This window comes from Sander vitreus, chromosome 2 (assembly GCF_031162955.1).
Source record: "Sander vitreus isolate 19-12246 chromosome 2, sanVit1, whole genome shotgun sequence".
NCBI classification, from domain to species: domain Eukaryota; kingdom Metazoa; phylum Chordata; class Actinopteri; order Perciformes; family Percidae; genus Sander; species Sander vitreus.
In genome coordinates this window covers 29863802-29878181 of record NC_135856.1, presented here as the reverse complement: position 1 = coordinate 29878181, position 14380 = coordinate 29863802, and the positions used below count along the sequence as shown (strand labels likewise).

Genomic DNA, 14380 nt, shown 5'->3' with positions numbered 1-14380 from the left:
ACTGTGCTTACAGATGGAAAAACACCATCAAAAAGAAAGATAGACAGGAGCAGTGACACAGGCAGACAGATGAGTTGGATGGGAAAAAGAAAGAAAGAAAGAAAGGAAAAGATGTCATGGCAAGCATTCGCAGGCAGCACATTCAGTGACCTGAAACTCCTGGTGCATCCGCTGCAGATCTGTCATGGAGTGGCGAAGGTCTGCCTGCAGCGTCACGCTGCTCTGGTCTGCGTTCCTCTTTGACTCCCGGAGCACAGCCACCTGTTGCTCCAGACGCCTGGTGTTCCTCTCCTCCGTCTCACACCTATCATGGGATGGGATGTCAACAGCCAAGGCTATTTGTTGAGCCCCATTGTGTGTTTATTGTAGATCATTTAACCATGGCATACATCAATCACATAAAAACCTTGCATAAACACAGAGAGGATAGGGCGAAATGGCCAGTGAAAATACACATATTCAAATAGAGCGCAACAGATCAAAGCCAAGTGGAAAGTTTTTATTTCCCTGACATATTGACACATTCCTCAGTCTTGCCAAATATCCAGTTTAACTTCTTTCTTCTTTTTTAGCTGCATGGCAGTGAAAGGGTGTTGCAGAAGTGTGTCATGAACGGCGTTAAAGAGTCTTGGAGACACACTCGACTAGTCAGGAGACACATCAAGTGGAGCTACAAATAGAACAGGTGTATGTATTTCAAGCCGTAGCAGCGTGTCATCACTGTCCTTCAGGGGTTAATGGCTGTCAGCTGATGGATGGAATATGTGTGTACAGTATGTCTGTGTGTGTGTGTGTGTGTGTGTGTGTGTGTGTGTGTGTGTGTGTGTGTTGAGGGTGGTGTGGAGGCTCGGTGTCACTCTGCATCAGTACATATGTGAAAGTGCAGACGCGGCACAAAGCCCGGCCTGGATTTGTATGCAGGCTGGCTCACAGGAGCGGGAACTGGCCTGAGTTAGATAACAGAGAAGTGGAAAAGCATTGCAGCAGGACAAAAACAGGAAGTCCTTAGCCAGTTATTCTACACCTATGCTTAGTATGTTGGGATGCTTTTATGGGCCAGAAATGATAATCCCACATGTTCTCCTAGCATGTATTACTATGTTACTTAAGATAAAAAAAACAACTGTATTTTTCCCCTCTGTACCTGATCACTTTGGAGTGTAATATGTTTATGGGATGCAATCTCACGCCTAATATGCTTATCAATAGGCCCTAGGCGGTATTGATTGAAGGAGAGGCGGGTTAGAGATTTCAGGAAAACTACAGCCAAATACAGCTGACCTGGCCTGGACGGCAGCAGCTCTGGATTTCATGCTGTCAGACTGTAATGCCAGCTGGGCATTCTCCATCAGAAGGTTACCAACCTGACAAAAATAAATACAAAAATAGATCAAAGGAAGTGCAACAACATTATGTTTTTCTACAGCTGTCAGAATGACTTGTAAGTTGGTCTGGGCTGAGGCATTTGGGTGAGGTCTGCCATAACAGAGAAGTAAAATACTTTTGTTTGGTTTTTGGTTTTGTTTTGGTTTGAATATGTTTTATGAGCAACTAGTGGTATTTTGAACTGTCTGTCCTTCATCAGTGCATGCAGATACTAGAGGTGTGATTCTTCACTGGAGTCACGATTCGATTCGATTATGATGATCCTGTCAACAATTCAAATCCATTCCACATTCCAATGCATTACGATGCGTCACCTCCTCAATATTATTATATACTGCTACACATTTGTTTTCATCAACAAATTCAAGCAGTCAGATATAAAAAGCGGAGTTCATATATATATATATATATATATATATATATACAGTGGGGCAAAAAAGTATTTAGTCAGCCACCAATTGTGTAAGTTCTCCCACTTAAAAAGATGAGAGAGGCCTGTAATTTTCATCATAGGTACACTTCAACTATGAGAGACAAAATGAGAAAAAAAAATTCCAGAAAATCACATTGTAGGATTTTTAATTAATTTATTAGCAAATTATGGTGGAAAATAACTCCCTCCAAAGATTTTCTATGGGGTTGAGATCTGGAGACTGGCTAGGCCACTCCAGGACCTTGAAATGCTTCTTATGAAGCCACTCCTTCGTTGCCCGGGCGGTGTGTTTGGGATCATTGTCATGCTGAAAGACCCAGCCACGTTTCATCTTCAATGCCCTTGCTGATAGAAGGAGGTTTTCACTCAAAATCTCACGATACATGGCCCCATTCATTCTTTCCTTTACACGGATCAGTCGTCCTGGTCTCTTTGCAGAAAAACAGCCCCAAAGCATGATGTTTCCACCCCAATGCTTCACAGTAGGTATGGGGTTCTTTGGATGCAACTCAGCATTCTTTCCCCTCCAAACACGACGAGTTGAGTTTTTACCAAAAAGTTCTATTTTGGTTTCATCTGACCATATGACATTCTCCCAATCCTTCTGGATCATCCAAATGCTCTCTAGCAAACTCCAGACGGGCCTGGACATGTACTGGCTTAAGCAGGGGGACACGTCTGGCACTGCAGGATTTGAGTCCCTGGCGGCGTAGTGTGTTACTGATGGTAGCCTTTGTTACTTTGGTCCCAGCTCTCTGCAGGTCATTCACTAGGTCCCCCCGTGTGGTTAGGGGATTTTTGCTCACCGTTCTTGTGATCATTTTGACCCCACGGGGTGAGATCTTGTGTGGAGCTCCGGATCAAGGGAGATTATTAGTGGTCTTGTATGTCTTCCATTTTCTTATAATTTCTCCCACAGTTGATTTCTTCACACCAAGCTGCTTACCTATTGCAGATTCAGTCTTCCCAGCCTGGTGCAGGTCTACAATTTTGTTTCTGGTGTCCTTTGACAGCTCTTTGGTCTTGGCCATAGTGGAGTTTGGAGTGTGACTGTTTGAGGTTGTGGACAGGTGTCTTTTATACTGATAACAAGTTCAAACAGGTGCCATTAATACAGGTAACAAGTGGAGGACAGAGGAGCCTCTTAAAGAAGAAGTTACACGTCTGTGAGAGCCAGAAATCTTGCTTGTTTGTAGGTGACCAAATACTTATTTTCCAGAGGAATTTGCAAATAAATTCATTAAAAATCCTGCAATGTGATTTTTAAGTGGGAGAACTTGCACAATTGGTGGCTGACTAAATACTTTTTTGCCCCACTGTATATATATATATATATGAACTCCCCTTTTAATTGTATCTGCTCTTAAAGAACTTAAGAATTCCTGAATGTAAATGTAAAGCTGAAAGCGAAGTCTGAACACAGCAAATCAACAAGCAACATCAGTAGGCAATAATCGATTATGGTCTGTCACTGCCACGATGTAGAATCGTCCAGGTCCGCATCGCGATGCATCGATGCAATGATTCATTTCAACACCCCTAGCAGATACTGTACTTTGATTTTCAATTGACATTTCAAACGTTATGCCCTGTATTATTTTTATGATTAATATTATTGAGTTATTTTTCACTACCACCTTTATGTTGTACTCATAATAAACCAATAGGCCTTTTTCACAGTAGGCATTTTGACTTGTCATTGTATGAAACAGCACAAATGGAGGAATAACCTTTATATCAGCGATGTGTAGTGAGAACTGTGTATCTCCTTTTTATACAGTACAATAGTTTTGATGCTCTTTCATGAAATACAAATTGTTTGTCCTGTAAGAAATGACTTGGTGACTATTCTATTGTGCATATCGGCTAATGACAAACGGCACATTCAGCACATTTGTACATTTCCCATTTAGGTGATTCAAGCTCGCAAATCTAATAACAGCAAGACTGATACAAATTGCACACCTTATTATATGAGGACCAAACCTAACCTAATATTGGCTCATTTGCTTTAAAGGGATAGTCCAGATTTTTTTGAAGTGGGGTTGTATGAGCTACTTCTCCATGGTCAGTGTGTTGGCTACAGTAGATGGCGGTCGGCACGCCCCTAGTTTGGAGAAGCAGGCAGGAGAACAGGCACAAAAGCTATGCAATGTACTGCTGTGGACGGGGACAGCAGTAACATGTATTTTATCCACATAAAAATATCGTCAGTTTAAGTATACGCTATATTTAGAATATATTCACAGCTTTACCTTGCTGTCAGACAGCCTGTCTAAGTTTACACTGGGGCGAGTGAAGCCTGTCTATGCTCTTGTCAAAGCCACCAGACTCCAATGACAAAAACATTAATTATACCTCGCAGAACACTGGAGTGGCCGGTCTACCGCTGCCTTGATCAGTTAGTTTGCGATATTGTGTTTCAAAAAGGATTATAAACTAACAAAACTAACAAACAAACTAACCGATTGAGGCAGCGGTAGACTTCTGCAAGTTAAAATGACTGTTTTTGTCAAAGGAGTCTGGTGGCTTTGAAGATAGCAGAGATAAATGGCTTCAGTTCCCCCCATGCCAACGTAAACAGGGCTGTTTAACGGCAAGATAAACCTGTGACAATATTCTAAATATAGAGTACACTTAAACTGATATAGATTTTCTTTAGGTGGCTAAAATCCGTTAAGCTGCTGCCCCCCGTCCACAGCACAGGACATCGCTGAACTTCTGTGTCTGTACTGCTGCCCGCTTCTCCAAACTGGGGGCGTGCCAACCGCCATCTTACGGTGGCCGACAGGGGCAAATGCCCTGCAACTTAAGAAAACATCTTCATTAATTTGACAACACATGCGCAGCATTTAGCAAACGTGCTGCAAATACACACAACACAACGAAATACACAAATGCGCTGCAAATACAGAAACGATGAAAAATGAAAAGCAGATAAACCCCGATAACAAATGCAACAGAAAAACACTGCATCCAGTTTACACAACGGAAAGGGAGGTTATGTCAGAGAGAGTGGATAATTTGTTTTCCTAATTTTTTAATTAGATTTTTAATAAGTGTTCTACTTTTTAGTAACATATATGGGCTAACTAGTGTTAGCTAGCAAGCTCTTGTAGAAGTCAGTCTCTAACACGGTAGCTATGTAAACCTGTTGCTCCTTTATAATACTGTAAAAGACTTAGTTTAGGAAACGGTATCGATAACGGTATTGGTATGGTACCGGTCTCAAAATACTGTACAAACCCACTTAAAAAATCCAAACTATCCCTTTAAAGGGAGGCACAGATTTCCAGGAATAGGTCACTTGAGTCATGTTGGAATGTGGAAAGCCAAACCAGAACCAGAACCAAAGGCAACATAAAAATATATGTACTATGTCATATTTTGGTAATAAAGTAAACTCTTTTTGCATTAAGATCATGTGTATCATCAGCTTGTCACATGGCATTACCAGTGGCTAAATTGTACAGAGGCCTGTGTGAAAATGATCAAAATGTACAACTCTTTCCAGTTTCATTTGAATATCAGTTTTTAGGCCAAAAGGCAGTCTAGACAAAAGTATTCTTAAGAATAAATGGAGGAATCCAAGTACACAAAGGTGGCTCCTTGACTTTTATCACACACAGAGATGTTAACACACCCTTACTTCCCTTTGTTTTCTTAGGATTGTAAGAACTTTCAAAACAAGACACACCCATGTTAAAAGAAAGTCAAAGATAACATGGAATAATACACACCATTTGTACTATAAACATACACCAGTTATTATGTAAATATTTCGTTACACCACCCCATTTTTGAGCCCCACTCATACAGTATGAGTGAATCAGTACGCTGACAGGATCTCTAATTAATGTCTTACTATCGTATTTAGTAATCAGATTACGCATCATTAAGTCTGCTGTAAATAAGATAACACAAAGGAGATCTCAAGAAGATCCATCGCAAAGTAATCCTACATGTTAACCCTGGGTAACTGAACAATGAAACTAGCAGAGTTTGTGCTGGGGCCTGTCATAGTCATGGAAACATCAGCCACACTGTGGAGACGAGCTGGGTGACAAGAGTTATTAAAGTGCAGAACGTGACATTAGCACCAGGGAGTGGCTAAAACCATCAAGACATGTCATGTGAGATCACTATACCGGTGAGAGTTTAATGCTCTAAGTGGAATGGCCTTTAAAGTATTAAAGAGTTCCACATTCTTTGTGTGTGTGACAGCGGCCGTTCTTGCTGCGTCTCTCTGGCTCTGATCCAGGAGTAATGACACACATATGTGCTTCTAATCCTCGGCAACACGTTTGCTTGTTGTGAGGGTTACCTTTCATCACGTCTTACATTTTGGTTGCTTGGCTTGTGATTTTTCAAAATGCAGATCCTTCAAAAGTACAGATCTACAGTATTGGACCCATTTTTTAAACATCACAAATAAGAATGTCATTGCTTTTGGTTTAAAACAGTATTTCAACAGAATGTCATTTTTTTTTTTTTTTTTTTTACAAAAGTAAGAAATGTTTTTTTTAGCTTGATGACAAATAAGTAAGGGGGTACGACAACAGGTTGAAAGAAGTGACAAAAAACTTGGAAAAACACTTGAAAAAACCCAGCAAAAATGTCTAAAGGCGACAAATGTCGGGAAAAGCAACGAAAACATAGAAAAAAAAAAAACTTAAAAGGTGACAAAAATGTCAAAAAAAATGGTCAAAAACCCCCCCTCAAAAAAAAATATTTCGAAAGAAAGCAACAAAAACATCCAAAAAAACTTAGGAAAAAGCCCAGTCTTGATTATTTGGGGGGTTGTAACCCTATCCCGTCTGTATTTTACACCTATGTGCCCTTAATCCACTTTACCCGGCCTTTGAAGTGAACATGTATTTGAGGCTGTTCACATGATGTTGCATGCAGTTGAAGGCAACAGTAGTAATTGGCCGTGTCTCTGTTTTGACTGCAGTCTTTGCTGTTTGATTATACACACCTGCTCCTGTTGTCTGCCAGCCAATATGGCCTTGAGCTGATGCAATGGAGCAAAACCATTAAAGCTGAGTGGAAATATACTGTAGCAAAATCTACAACACTGACATGTCTTTGTCTGGCAAACAGCTGTGCCAACACAAACAGCTGTTTCCAACACTTTTTATTAGTCCAAGTGATTTCAAATAATCACCATCATCAAAACAATCTCTACAAACAAACAGAGTCTGACCTGGACACGCAGCTCCTTGACGGTCTGTTCCTGCTGGGACCAGTCCCGGGAGCGTGAGGTGCTCCTGGCGCCCCAGTCGGCTATCTGAGCCTCCAGATGCTGGTTGGCCTCCTGCAGCCTGTTCACCTGCTCCAGGAAGGCCTTCAAGCGGGCATTTAGACCCCACATAGTGTGACTGGAGTCCTGCAGCAAGTCCATGGAGACCTGAGAGAGCGCACACACAATTTGTTTTACAGACACACGCAACGTGGCGCTGACATTTCCATACAGTCAAATGACACCACCAATTTTGCCTACGACTGACAGACTTCTGTTTCTCTCAGAGTTCATACACACTCATACGAAGTTAACATTTAATTTAAATTTAACAGCAAACAGTTCACCACCCATATTTAGACCACACGCTGCCAGAGGCGTTAACAAGGTAAATGTTTACCCAGTGATACTCACCTTATCGCAACGTGGCCTTCCACGAATAGGTGTAGCAACAAGGCAGCAAAAGTCCCTGAGTCTGTTCTCCTGGTCACACTGAGCTGATCCGCCACTCCCCACAGCTTAGCCACATTCCTCTACAGCGATCTGGTCAACACTTTCTCCTTCCCACTGTGTCCCGGGTCATAAGCAGCAGGCCCCTGAGACAGAGCAGGCAGGCTGCCGTTAGCCTGCCAGCATCACTGCTCGCGTGTCAGTCTGTAGTCTTCAGGGTCAGCCGACGACAGGGATGTTCCTCCCTGTCCCACCTCACCCCCCACTAGGCAGCATGTGGGAGAGGGAATGGCAGCGGGGTAAGCACTAGACACAGTGCTTACATCACTAGCACTCGGGGGGCCCTTTGTCCTCTCTGATCCAGGATTACTGAGCTGCTTTCAAACAGGCAGCAACACAAGCTGTGGAGGGAATGTTCAGGGAGACACAGTGACAGGACCTGTGTAAGTGTATGTTTGTGTTTGAGTGGAGCTTTAATAAGAGGTTACAAATACACAATTAATGTGAAATGTGTGTCCCTATACTCTGCTCTGAAGTCAAGTAATACACACTGTGTGCAGACTTACCTCTTGCTCAATAACAGTCTAAGTGGCTGGTTTTAGAACAACTGAGTGTGTCTGTCTGGGCCAAAGATTTCATCTACTAAATTCTTCAATATTTCCTTGGACACAATTGTCCACAGATATGCCACAACTACAGCCCCTTTGTTTCAGCAGAGGCACAGTATGGCTTTAGTGCCTCTGGATTTGTTGTATATTTTCATAGCTACCTTGTACAGATGCCAGCAGATGGCATCGTCATAGACATCAATATGTACAGAAAATATTTAAGGTGTTATAATAAGATGTATGTTTGGTTAAGCTCGGGGCGTGGTTTAAAGATTATGATGAATGTTTAAAGGCACAAGTTGTGATCCAAATGTAAACAAAGGGGTTCTGCCCACTATCACAAAAAACACAAGATTTTAACCTGGCATGGCTCCCCAATTGATTGACAGGTCATTTAGTGCAGAGCATAACGCTATAAAACAACTAAATTTACATCACTGATGCATTCTTATGCCACTGCATTACACGTGGAACTCACAGGCTAAATGCTAAAATATGGCATAATGGTACGGTCACACTAAAAAGGTGGCACAGCGATGTGACGTCTATTTGTGTGTCTTTGTGAAAAAGAAGTGGTGCAAGAGTTGGTGCTCTGGTTTATTGGCATTTCTTTAAACCAATCACAGTCGTCTTGGGTGGTGCTAAGCGCCGGTGCCTCTGCCAAATAGCCTCGAGAAGGAACTTGTTTTGGTGGAACATGTGTACGTTCAAAGGTTGTTTTAGTCGTGCAACAGAAAACTCAGATTGGACAGATAGTCTAGCTAGCTGTCTGGATTTACCCTGCAGAGATCTGAGGAGCAGTTAACCATAAAATTACAACACAAAAAAAGCGGAAGGTAACGGCCATGTTTTTTTTCGCCCAGCATATTTCCTTGGATTAGGTTGGCACCAAGATCATGGTTGCAGCTGCACTCCCTGCTACACCCTGCTAAGCTCTGCGGTGCCCTGCAGTGTCCTGCTGCGTCCTGCTACGTCCTGCTATGCTCTGCTGTGCCACGCTACATCCTGTAATGCCCTGCAGTGCCCTGCAATGACATGAACTACTATGACTACCATTTCTTGTCACTGTTCCATTATCTTTACTGTGACTATTATTGCCACTGTTCATCACACCCCCAACCGGCACCGTCAGACACCGCCTACCAAGAGCCTGGGTCTGCAGAGGTTTCTTCCTAAAAGGGAGTTTTTCCTCGCCACTGTCGAACTAAATGCTTGCTCTTGGGGGAATTACTAGAATTGTTGGGGCTTTGTAAATTATAGAGTGTGGTCTAGACCTACTCTATCTGTAAAGTGTCTCAAGATAACTCCTGTTATGAGTTGATACTATAAATGAAATTGAATTGAAATTGAATAGCTCTCCAAGCTGCCACCCATATGTTACTCGTCCTCAAAGACTGTAAAAACAATGGACGTAGCATTAGTGATGTCACCCATTGTTTTGTGTAGTGCTGCTTTGAAGCCTTTTAGCCGTCGCCATCTTGGTATTTTGGAGCCCGTAGTGACTCTATTTGGACAACAGGGCTGAGCTGTGGAGGATCACGTGGCTAAACCACTGTTGTGTATGGGTTCAATGGCGATGAGCTAAGCGAAACGCTAAAAATAAAAAGTTGCTGATTTTTAACCGGCTGACATGAGTCATCCAAACAGGGGACCTCCAGATACAACCAAAGCAGCACAAAAAAAAGTAATTAAAATGTTTCTTCTTTCAAAAGTTACATAGCCTCACTTTAACAGTTTGATCACGTAACATGTATATGTAGTGTGAATGGAACAGATACATCTGAATCTATTTTTATATAGCGTTTCAATGTTAGGAGAACCTTACTGTTTTTTTTTTAATCTAATGTGTTTCTGTGTGCCTAATTTGTCTTCAAGGATCCACTTTTGTACATTTTTGCTGTATCTGAGAATTTGCTAATCAGATGACTTAAAGATGGTAAACAAGCCTGCCTTGCTAACATAAAGGACAGAGGAGGAGCAGCCAGCTGACATTCTCATGTGGTTTTGCTGACAGTTTGTCAGGCTTGTGGTTTTTACCAGTGATTGATTGATTGAGAGCGAAAGAGTGAGAGATAAAGAGAGAGAGAGGGAAATGTCCATTATAGCACAGTAAAGCAGGGAAATGTGTGGTGCAGAGAGCAAAATGCTAATGTACTTTTTAATAATTAAACACACACGCCAGAGATTCTCACACGTCAAGTCACAAGTCTCTGAGGTAGAGTCCAAGTCAAGTCTCAAGTCTCTCGTGGTTATAATGACAGTTGTATCATCTGCAAACAAACAAACACTATTTAATCTTTTCATAACAGCCAGAATCCTTTATCTTGATACCACATATTTTGCATTCAGCGCTTCTTTTGTTTGGGCCTCGTTGTATGATTCTTTTTTAAAGCCAAAGCTTCTGATGAATGACACAGCATGTTTGTTGTCCTCTCTCACGTGTGGCTGCACAGCAGATACGTTACATGCATTACATGTTACGTAGGTAGGTTATAGGTAGGGTTTGGGTACCGAATTCTGTACTTTTTTGGGTACCGACCGAATTACGTCGGTACTACCGAGGACTGATTCACATTAAATCAAACGGTGTCAAATGTTGGTACCTGAGAGCACGTAAGCGCGAGCATATCTGTCCTCCCTGCATGCTGACAGAGAGCGGTGCTCCGACACAGACACAAACACACACAGACACACACAGAGGTGCCGATTGGGGCGAAGCTACGTCGCCTCTGCAGTTTGTTTAAATTACGGTGAGTCATGGCAATGCCGGTGAAGCGGCTGTGTGAAAAAGTGTGGTTACACTTTCAAAACTCCACGCGGACAGCGTTTGCTGCAATGTAATATAATGGCGAGCCGAAAGCGGCCACGGTGCGGTTACGCTTCCTCTGCGACAGGCAGGCACAGCAGTGTTTTCTATGACCTGGTGACAGACTAACAGGCTGATGTTGTAGGGAAAGGCAACTTTATTTCTACAGCACATGTCAGCAACATGCAATTCAAAGTAATGTGCATTAAACATTAAAGAGCAGTTAAAAAGAGATAGAAAATAAAAACAAAGACTGTTCACGAATCCCGCATCTGCTTGATGACGGGTCTCAAGTCATGTCTTAAGTCACTGTGTGTACGACTTAAGTGCGACACACACACACACACACACACACACACACACACACACACACACACACACACACACACAAAGAATGCTGACTAGCCAAACAGTGCCAGTCATGCTGGGACACTTACCGTCATCACACTCCCACACCTTCTCAGCAAGGTGGCCACCTGTTGGCAAGAGCAATGTTGATAATAATGATGATGATGATGGTGATGATGATGACGACTAACTACTTTGTTAGTTACAATCCAGGAAAAACAGGGCGTTCTCATTTCTAAGGTGATTGCAAACAGGGAATGCCACCGAGCCTGTTTTTAGATGTCATGTTGCTCCCACAAAGCTCCAAGTACTCTCTCTCCCTCTCTGTCGCACGGCATTCTTGGGAGTGTTTGTCCAGGGGAATCACGTAACTGAGGGCTACAGGAAAAAGCAGGTAGTGACTTGTTAGTCGAATTTCAGGAACCGAGGTGGAGGTTTCAGAGGCGGACACTGCGTAAAAGAGGATGAAACGAAGACGTCTGAAAAGTCTTAAGAGCTCCCTAATGTACCTGACCTCTGCGACTCTACATTCCTCTGCCTCTGTTCCCTGCAAGGGTGGGCGCTTAGGAGCTCTTTGATCGTTTCTTATGTGATCCCTCATTTTCTGTACAAGGATCCTTTTAGGTGTTTGCCAGAAAGAATGAAAAGAAACACCCGTTACAAAAACATACAATAGCTTTGATCCATTCTCTAACAATTATAAAAACAAACTCAGCGCCTGAAGGCTTTTGTCTGTACATGATATCATTACGCAAGCTTCTTGACTTTTGTGAAGGTATTGTAGTTTAAATCCAAAACTGCAGAAGGAATTATCTTAACATAAACTCTTTACCAGACTTTGCTGTAGGGGCTATGTTCAGCTAAAGCATACTTTAGGAGCTTTTCCTTGCTGTGTAATAGTAGTGTAAGAGACAGACACCGCAATAACAGTCGGTCTTAAGAATACCACATCACTCAATCTGCAACCCACATGACTAATTTATGCCTTTCAAATGCTCATTCAAGCATGCATTATCTATGCCTCTACTGAAAATATCATTACAATAATTGTACTAACCATTTCAATGTGTAACAGGAAAGGCTCGTAGTGACTAACCCACAGGAAATCAGCCAACTCTACTGTTTCCGTCAGCTCAAGTTTAGCATCTTTCCGCTCATTGTTTTAGTTCTCCGGCCCTGAACTTTGCTGTTTTGGTTCAGTGTCAGCCTCATTTTGTTTTAAGCAAAAAAGCTAATAAAAAACTGGACCAGCATCCAACGGCAGATGAAAGCCAGTGACTAGCTTCAGTGTTACAGTCACACGCTAACTGCATATTTATGACATCATAACATGTATACACAATTTTAAACTGACTCTAAATCTACCTCTAATTTCAAACCCTTTTTAATGAAGACTGTTGTATAGACTGTGTAATCAGTATCATGAAGAGAGATCCAGACACTGGAATAAACTCACTCTGTGTATTTTGAGAACAATAAATGCTAATATTGCTCTGTGTCTGCTGAATGTGTAAACTGGCAACTGTTTGCAAATATATTTGCCATATCAACTTTAAAGGTGATAATATGTCAGTGTGTTTACTGAGACCCAGGACTTATTGCCACAGATCAGACAAATGCCATGGTATAGAGCGGACAACGACACAGCAAGTTATGTACAGTGGGGAGAACAAGTATTTGATACACTGCCGATTTTGCAGGTTTTCCCACTTACAAAGCATGTAGAAGTCTGTGATTTTTATCATAGGTACTCTTCAACTGTGAGCGACGGAATCTAAAACAAAAATCCAGAAAATCACATTGCATGATTTTTAAGTAATTAATTTGCATTTTATTGCATGACATAAGTATTTGATACATCAGAAAAGCAGAACTTAATATTTGGTACAAAAAACCTTTGTTTGCAATTACAGAGATCATATGTTTCCTCTAATGGTTTTCTTTGAGACTGTGGTCCCAGCTCTATTCAGGTCATTGACCAGGTCCTGCCGTGTAGTTCTGGGCTGATCCCTCACCTTCCTCATGATCATTGATGCCCCACAAGGTGAGATCTTGCATGGAGCCCCAGACCGAGGGAGATTGACCGTCATCTTGAACTTCTTCCATTTTCTAATAATTGCGCCAACAGTTGTTGCCTTCTCACCAAGCTGCTTGCCTATTGTCCTGTAGCCCATCCCAGCCTTGTGCAGGTCTACAATTTTATCCATGATGTCCTTACACAGCTCTCTGGTCTTGGCCATTGTGGAGAGGTTGGAGTCTGTTTGATTGAGTGTGTGGACAGGTGTCTTTTATACAGGTAACGAGTTCAAACAGGTGCAGTTAATACAGGTAATGAGTGGAGAACAGGAGGGCTTCTTAAAGAAAAACTAACAGGTCTGTGAGAGCCGGAATTCTTACTGGTTGGTAGGTGATCAAATACTTATGTCATGCAATAAAATGCAAATCAATTATTTAAAAATCATACAATGTGATTTTCTGGATTTTTGTTTTAGATTCTGTATCTCACAGTTGAAGTGTACCTATGATAAAAAAGTACAGACCTCTACATGCTTTGTAAGTAGGAAAACCTGCAAAATCGGCAGTGCATCAAATACATGTTCTCCCCACTGTAACTATTGTTAGCTGGGTGGTTGCTGCAGTTGCTGCTGTGAATCTGACATGCAGAGAGAACAAAATGCTTTCCCAGGGCCAGCACACCGGCTCCAGACACCACCTGCCAAGCAGGGGCGGGGCAGATTTTCTATGTTGTATTCTGATAAAAAAACAAAACAAAAAAAAACAAGATGGTGACGGCCAAAATGCCAAAAACAAGGCTTGCAAAACGATAGTTCACAAATCAATGGGTGACATCACGGTGCCTATGTCCCCTTATTTTATACAGTCTATGGCACAGACACAGAATGGACAGCTAGCGGGCTGTGAAGTGTGAAAAGGGAACTGGATTAGAATCGCTGACTTTTGACTGCCTTTGACTCAGACAGTATCAGAACCAAACTGTACATACCTCAGATTTTAATGCTAATCATACCAACGGGAAATTAGTGGTTGCCGTCTAAAAAGACTACCAGACACACCTTGACATGATTCCATACATTTCATAGTCTAGA

The 14380-nt window shown here is 42.0% G+C and overlaps 1 protein-coding gene across 3 annotated transcripts in view; it reads right to left on the bottom strand.

Moving 5' to 3' along the window:
* The window catches only part of krt222 (keratin 222), a 28492-nt gene extending 17004 nt beyond the window's left edge, over nucleotides 1-11488 (bottom strand). Inside the window, exons 1-5 of one of the 3 annotated variants that reach the window (XM_078265101.1) lie at nucleotides 11363-11488; nucleotides 7476-7912; nucleotides 7026-7229; nucleotides 1282-1364; nucleotides 151-304 (exon numbers count right to left, since the gene is read on the bottom strand). In XM_078265101.1, the coding sequence (XP_078121227.1) occupies nucleotides 151-304; nucleotides 1282-1364; nucleotides 7026-7223 (435 nt within the window). In that variant the 5' untranslated portion in view covers nucleotides 7224-7229; nucleotides 7476-7912; nucleotides 11363-11488. Of the gene's footprint in view, nucleotides 1-150; nucleotides 305-1281; nucleotides 1365-7025; nucleotides 7387-7475; nucleotides 7938-11362 lie in introns of those variants that run through there. The other 2 variants (XM_078265108.1, XM_078265118.1) reach the window with 2 other exon arrangements.
* Nucleotides 11489-14380: the final 2892 nt, after the last annotated feature.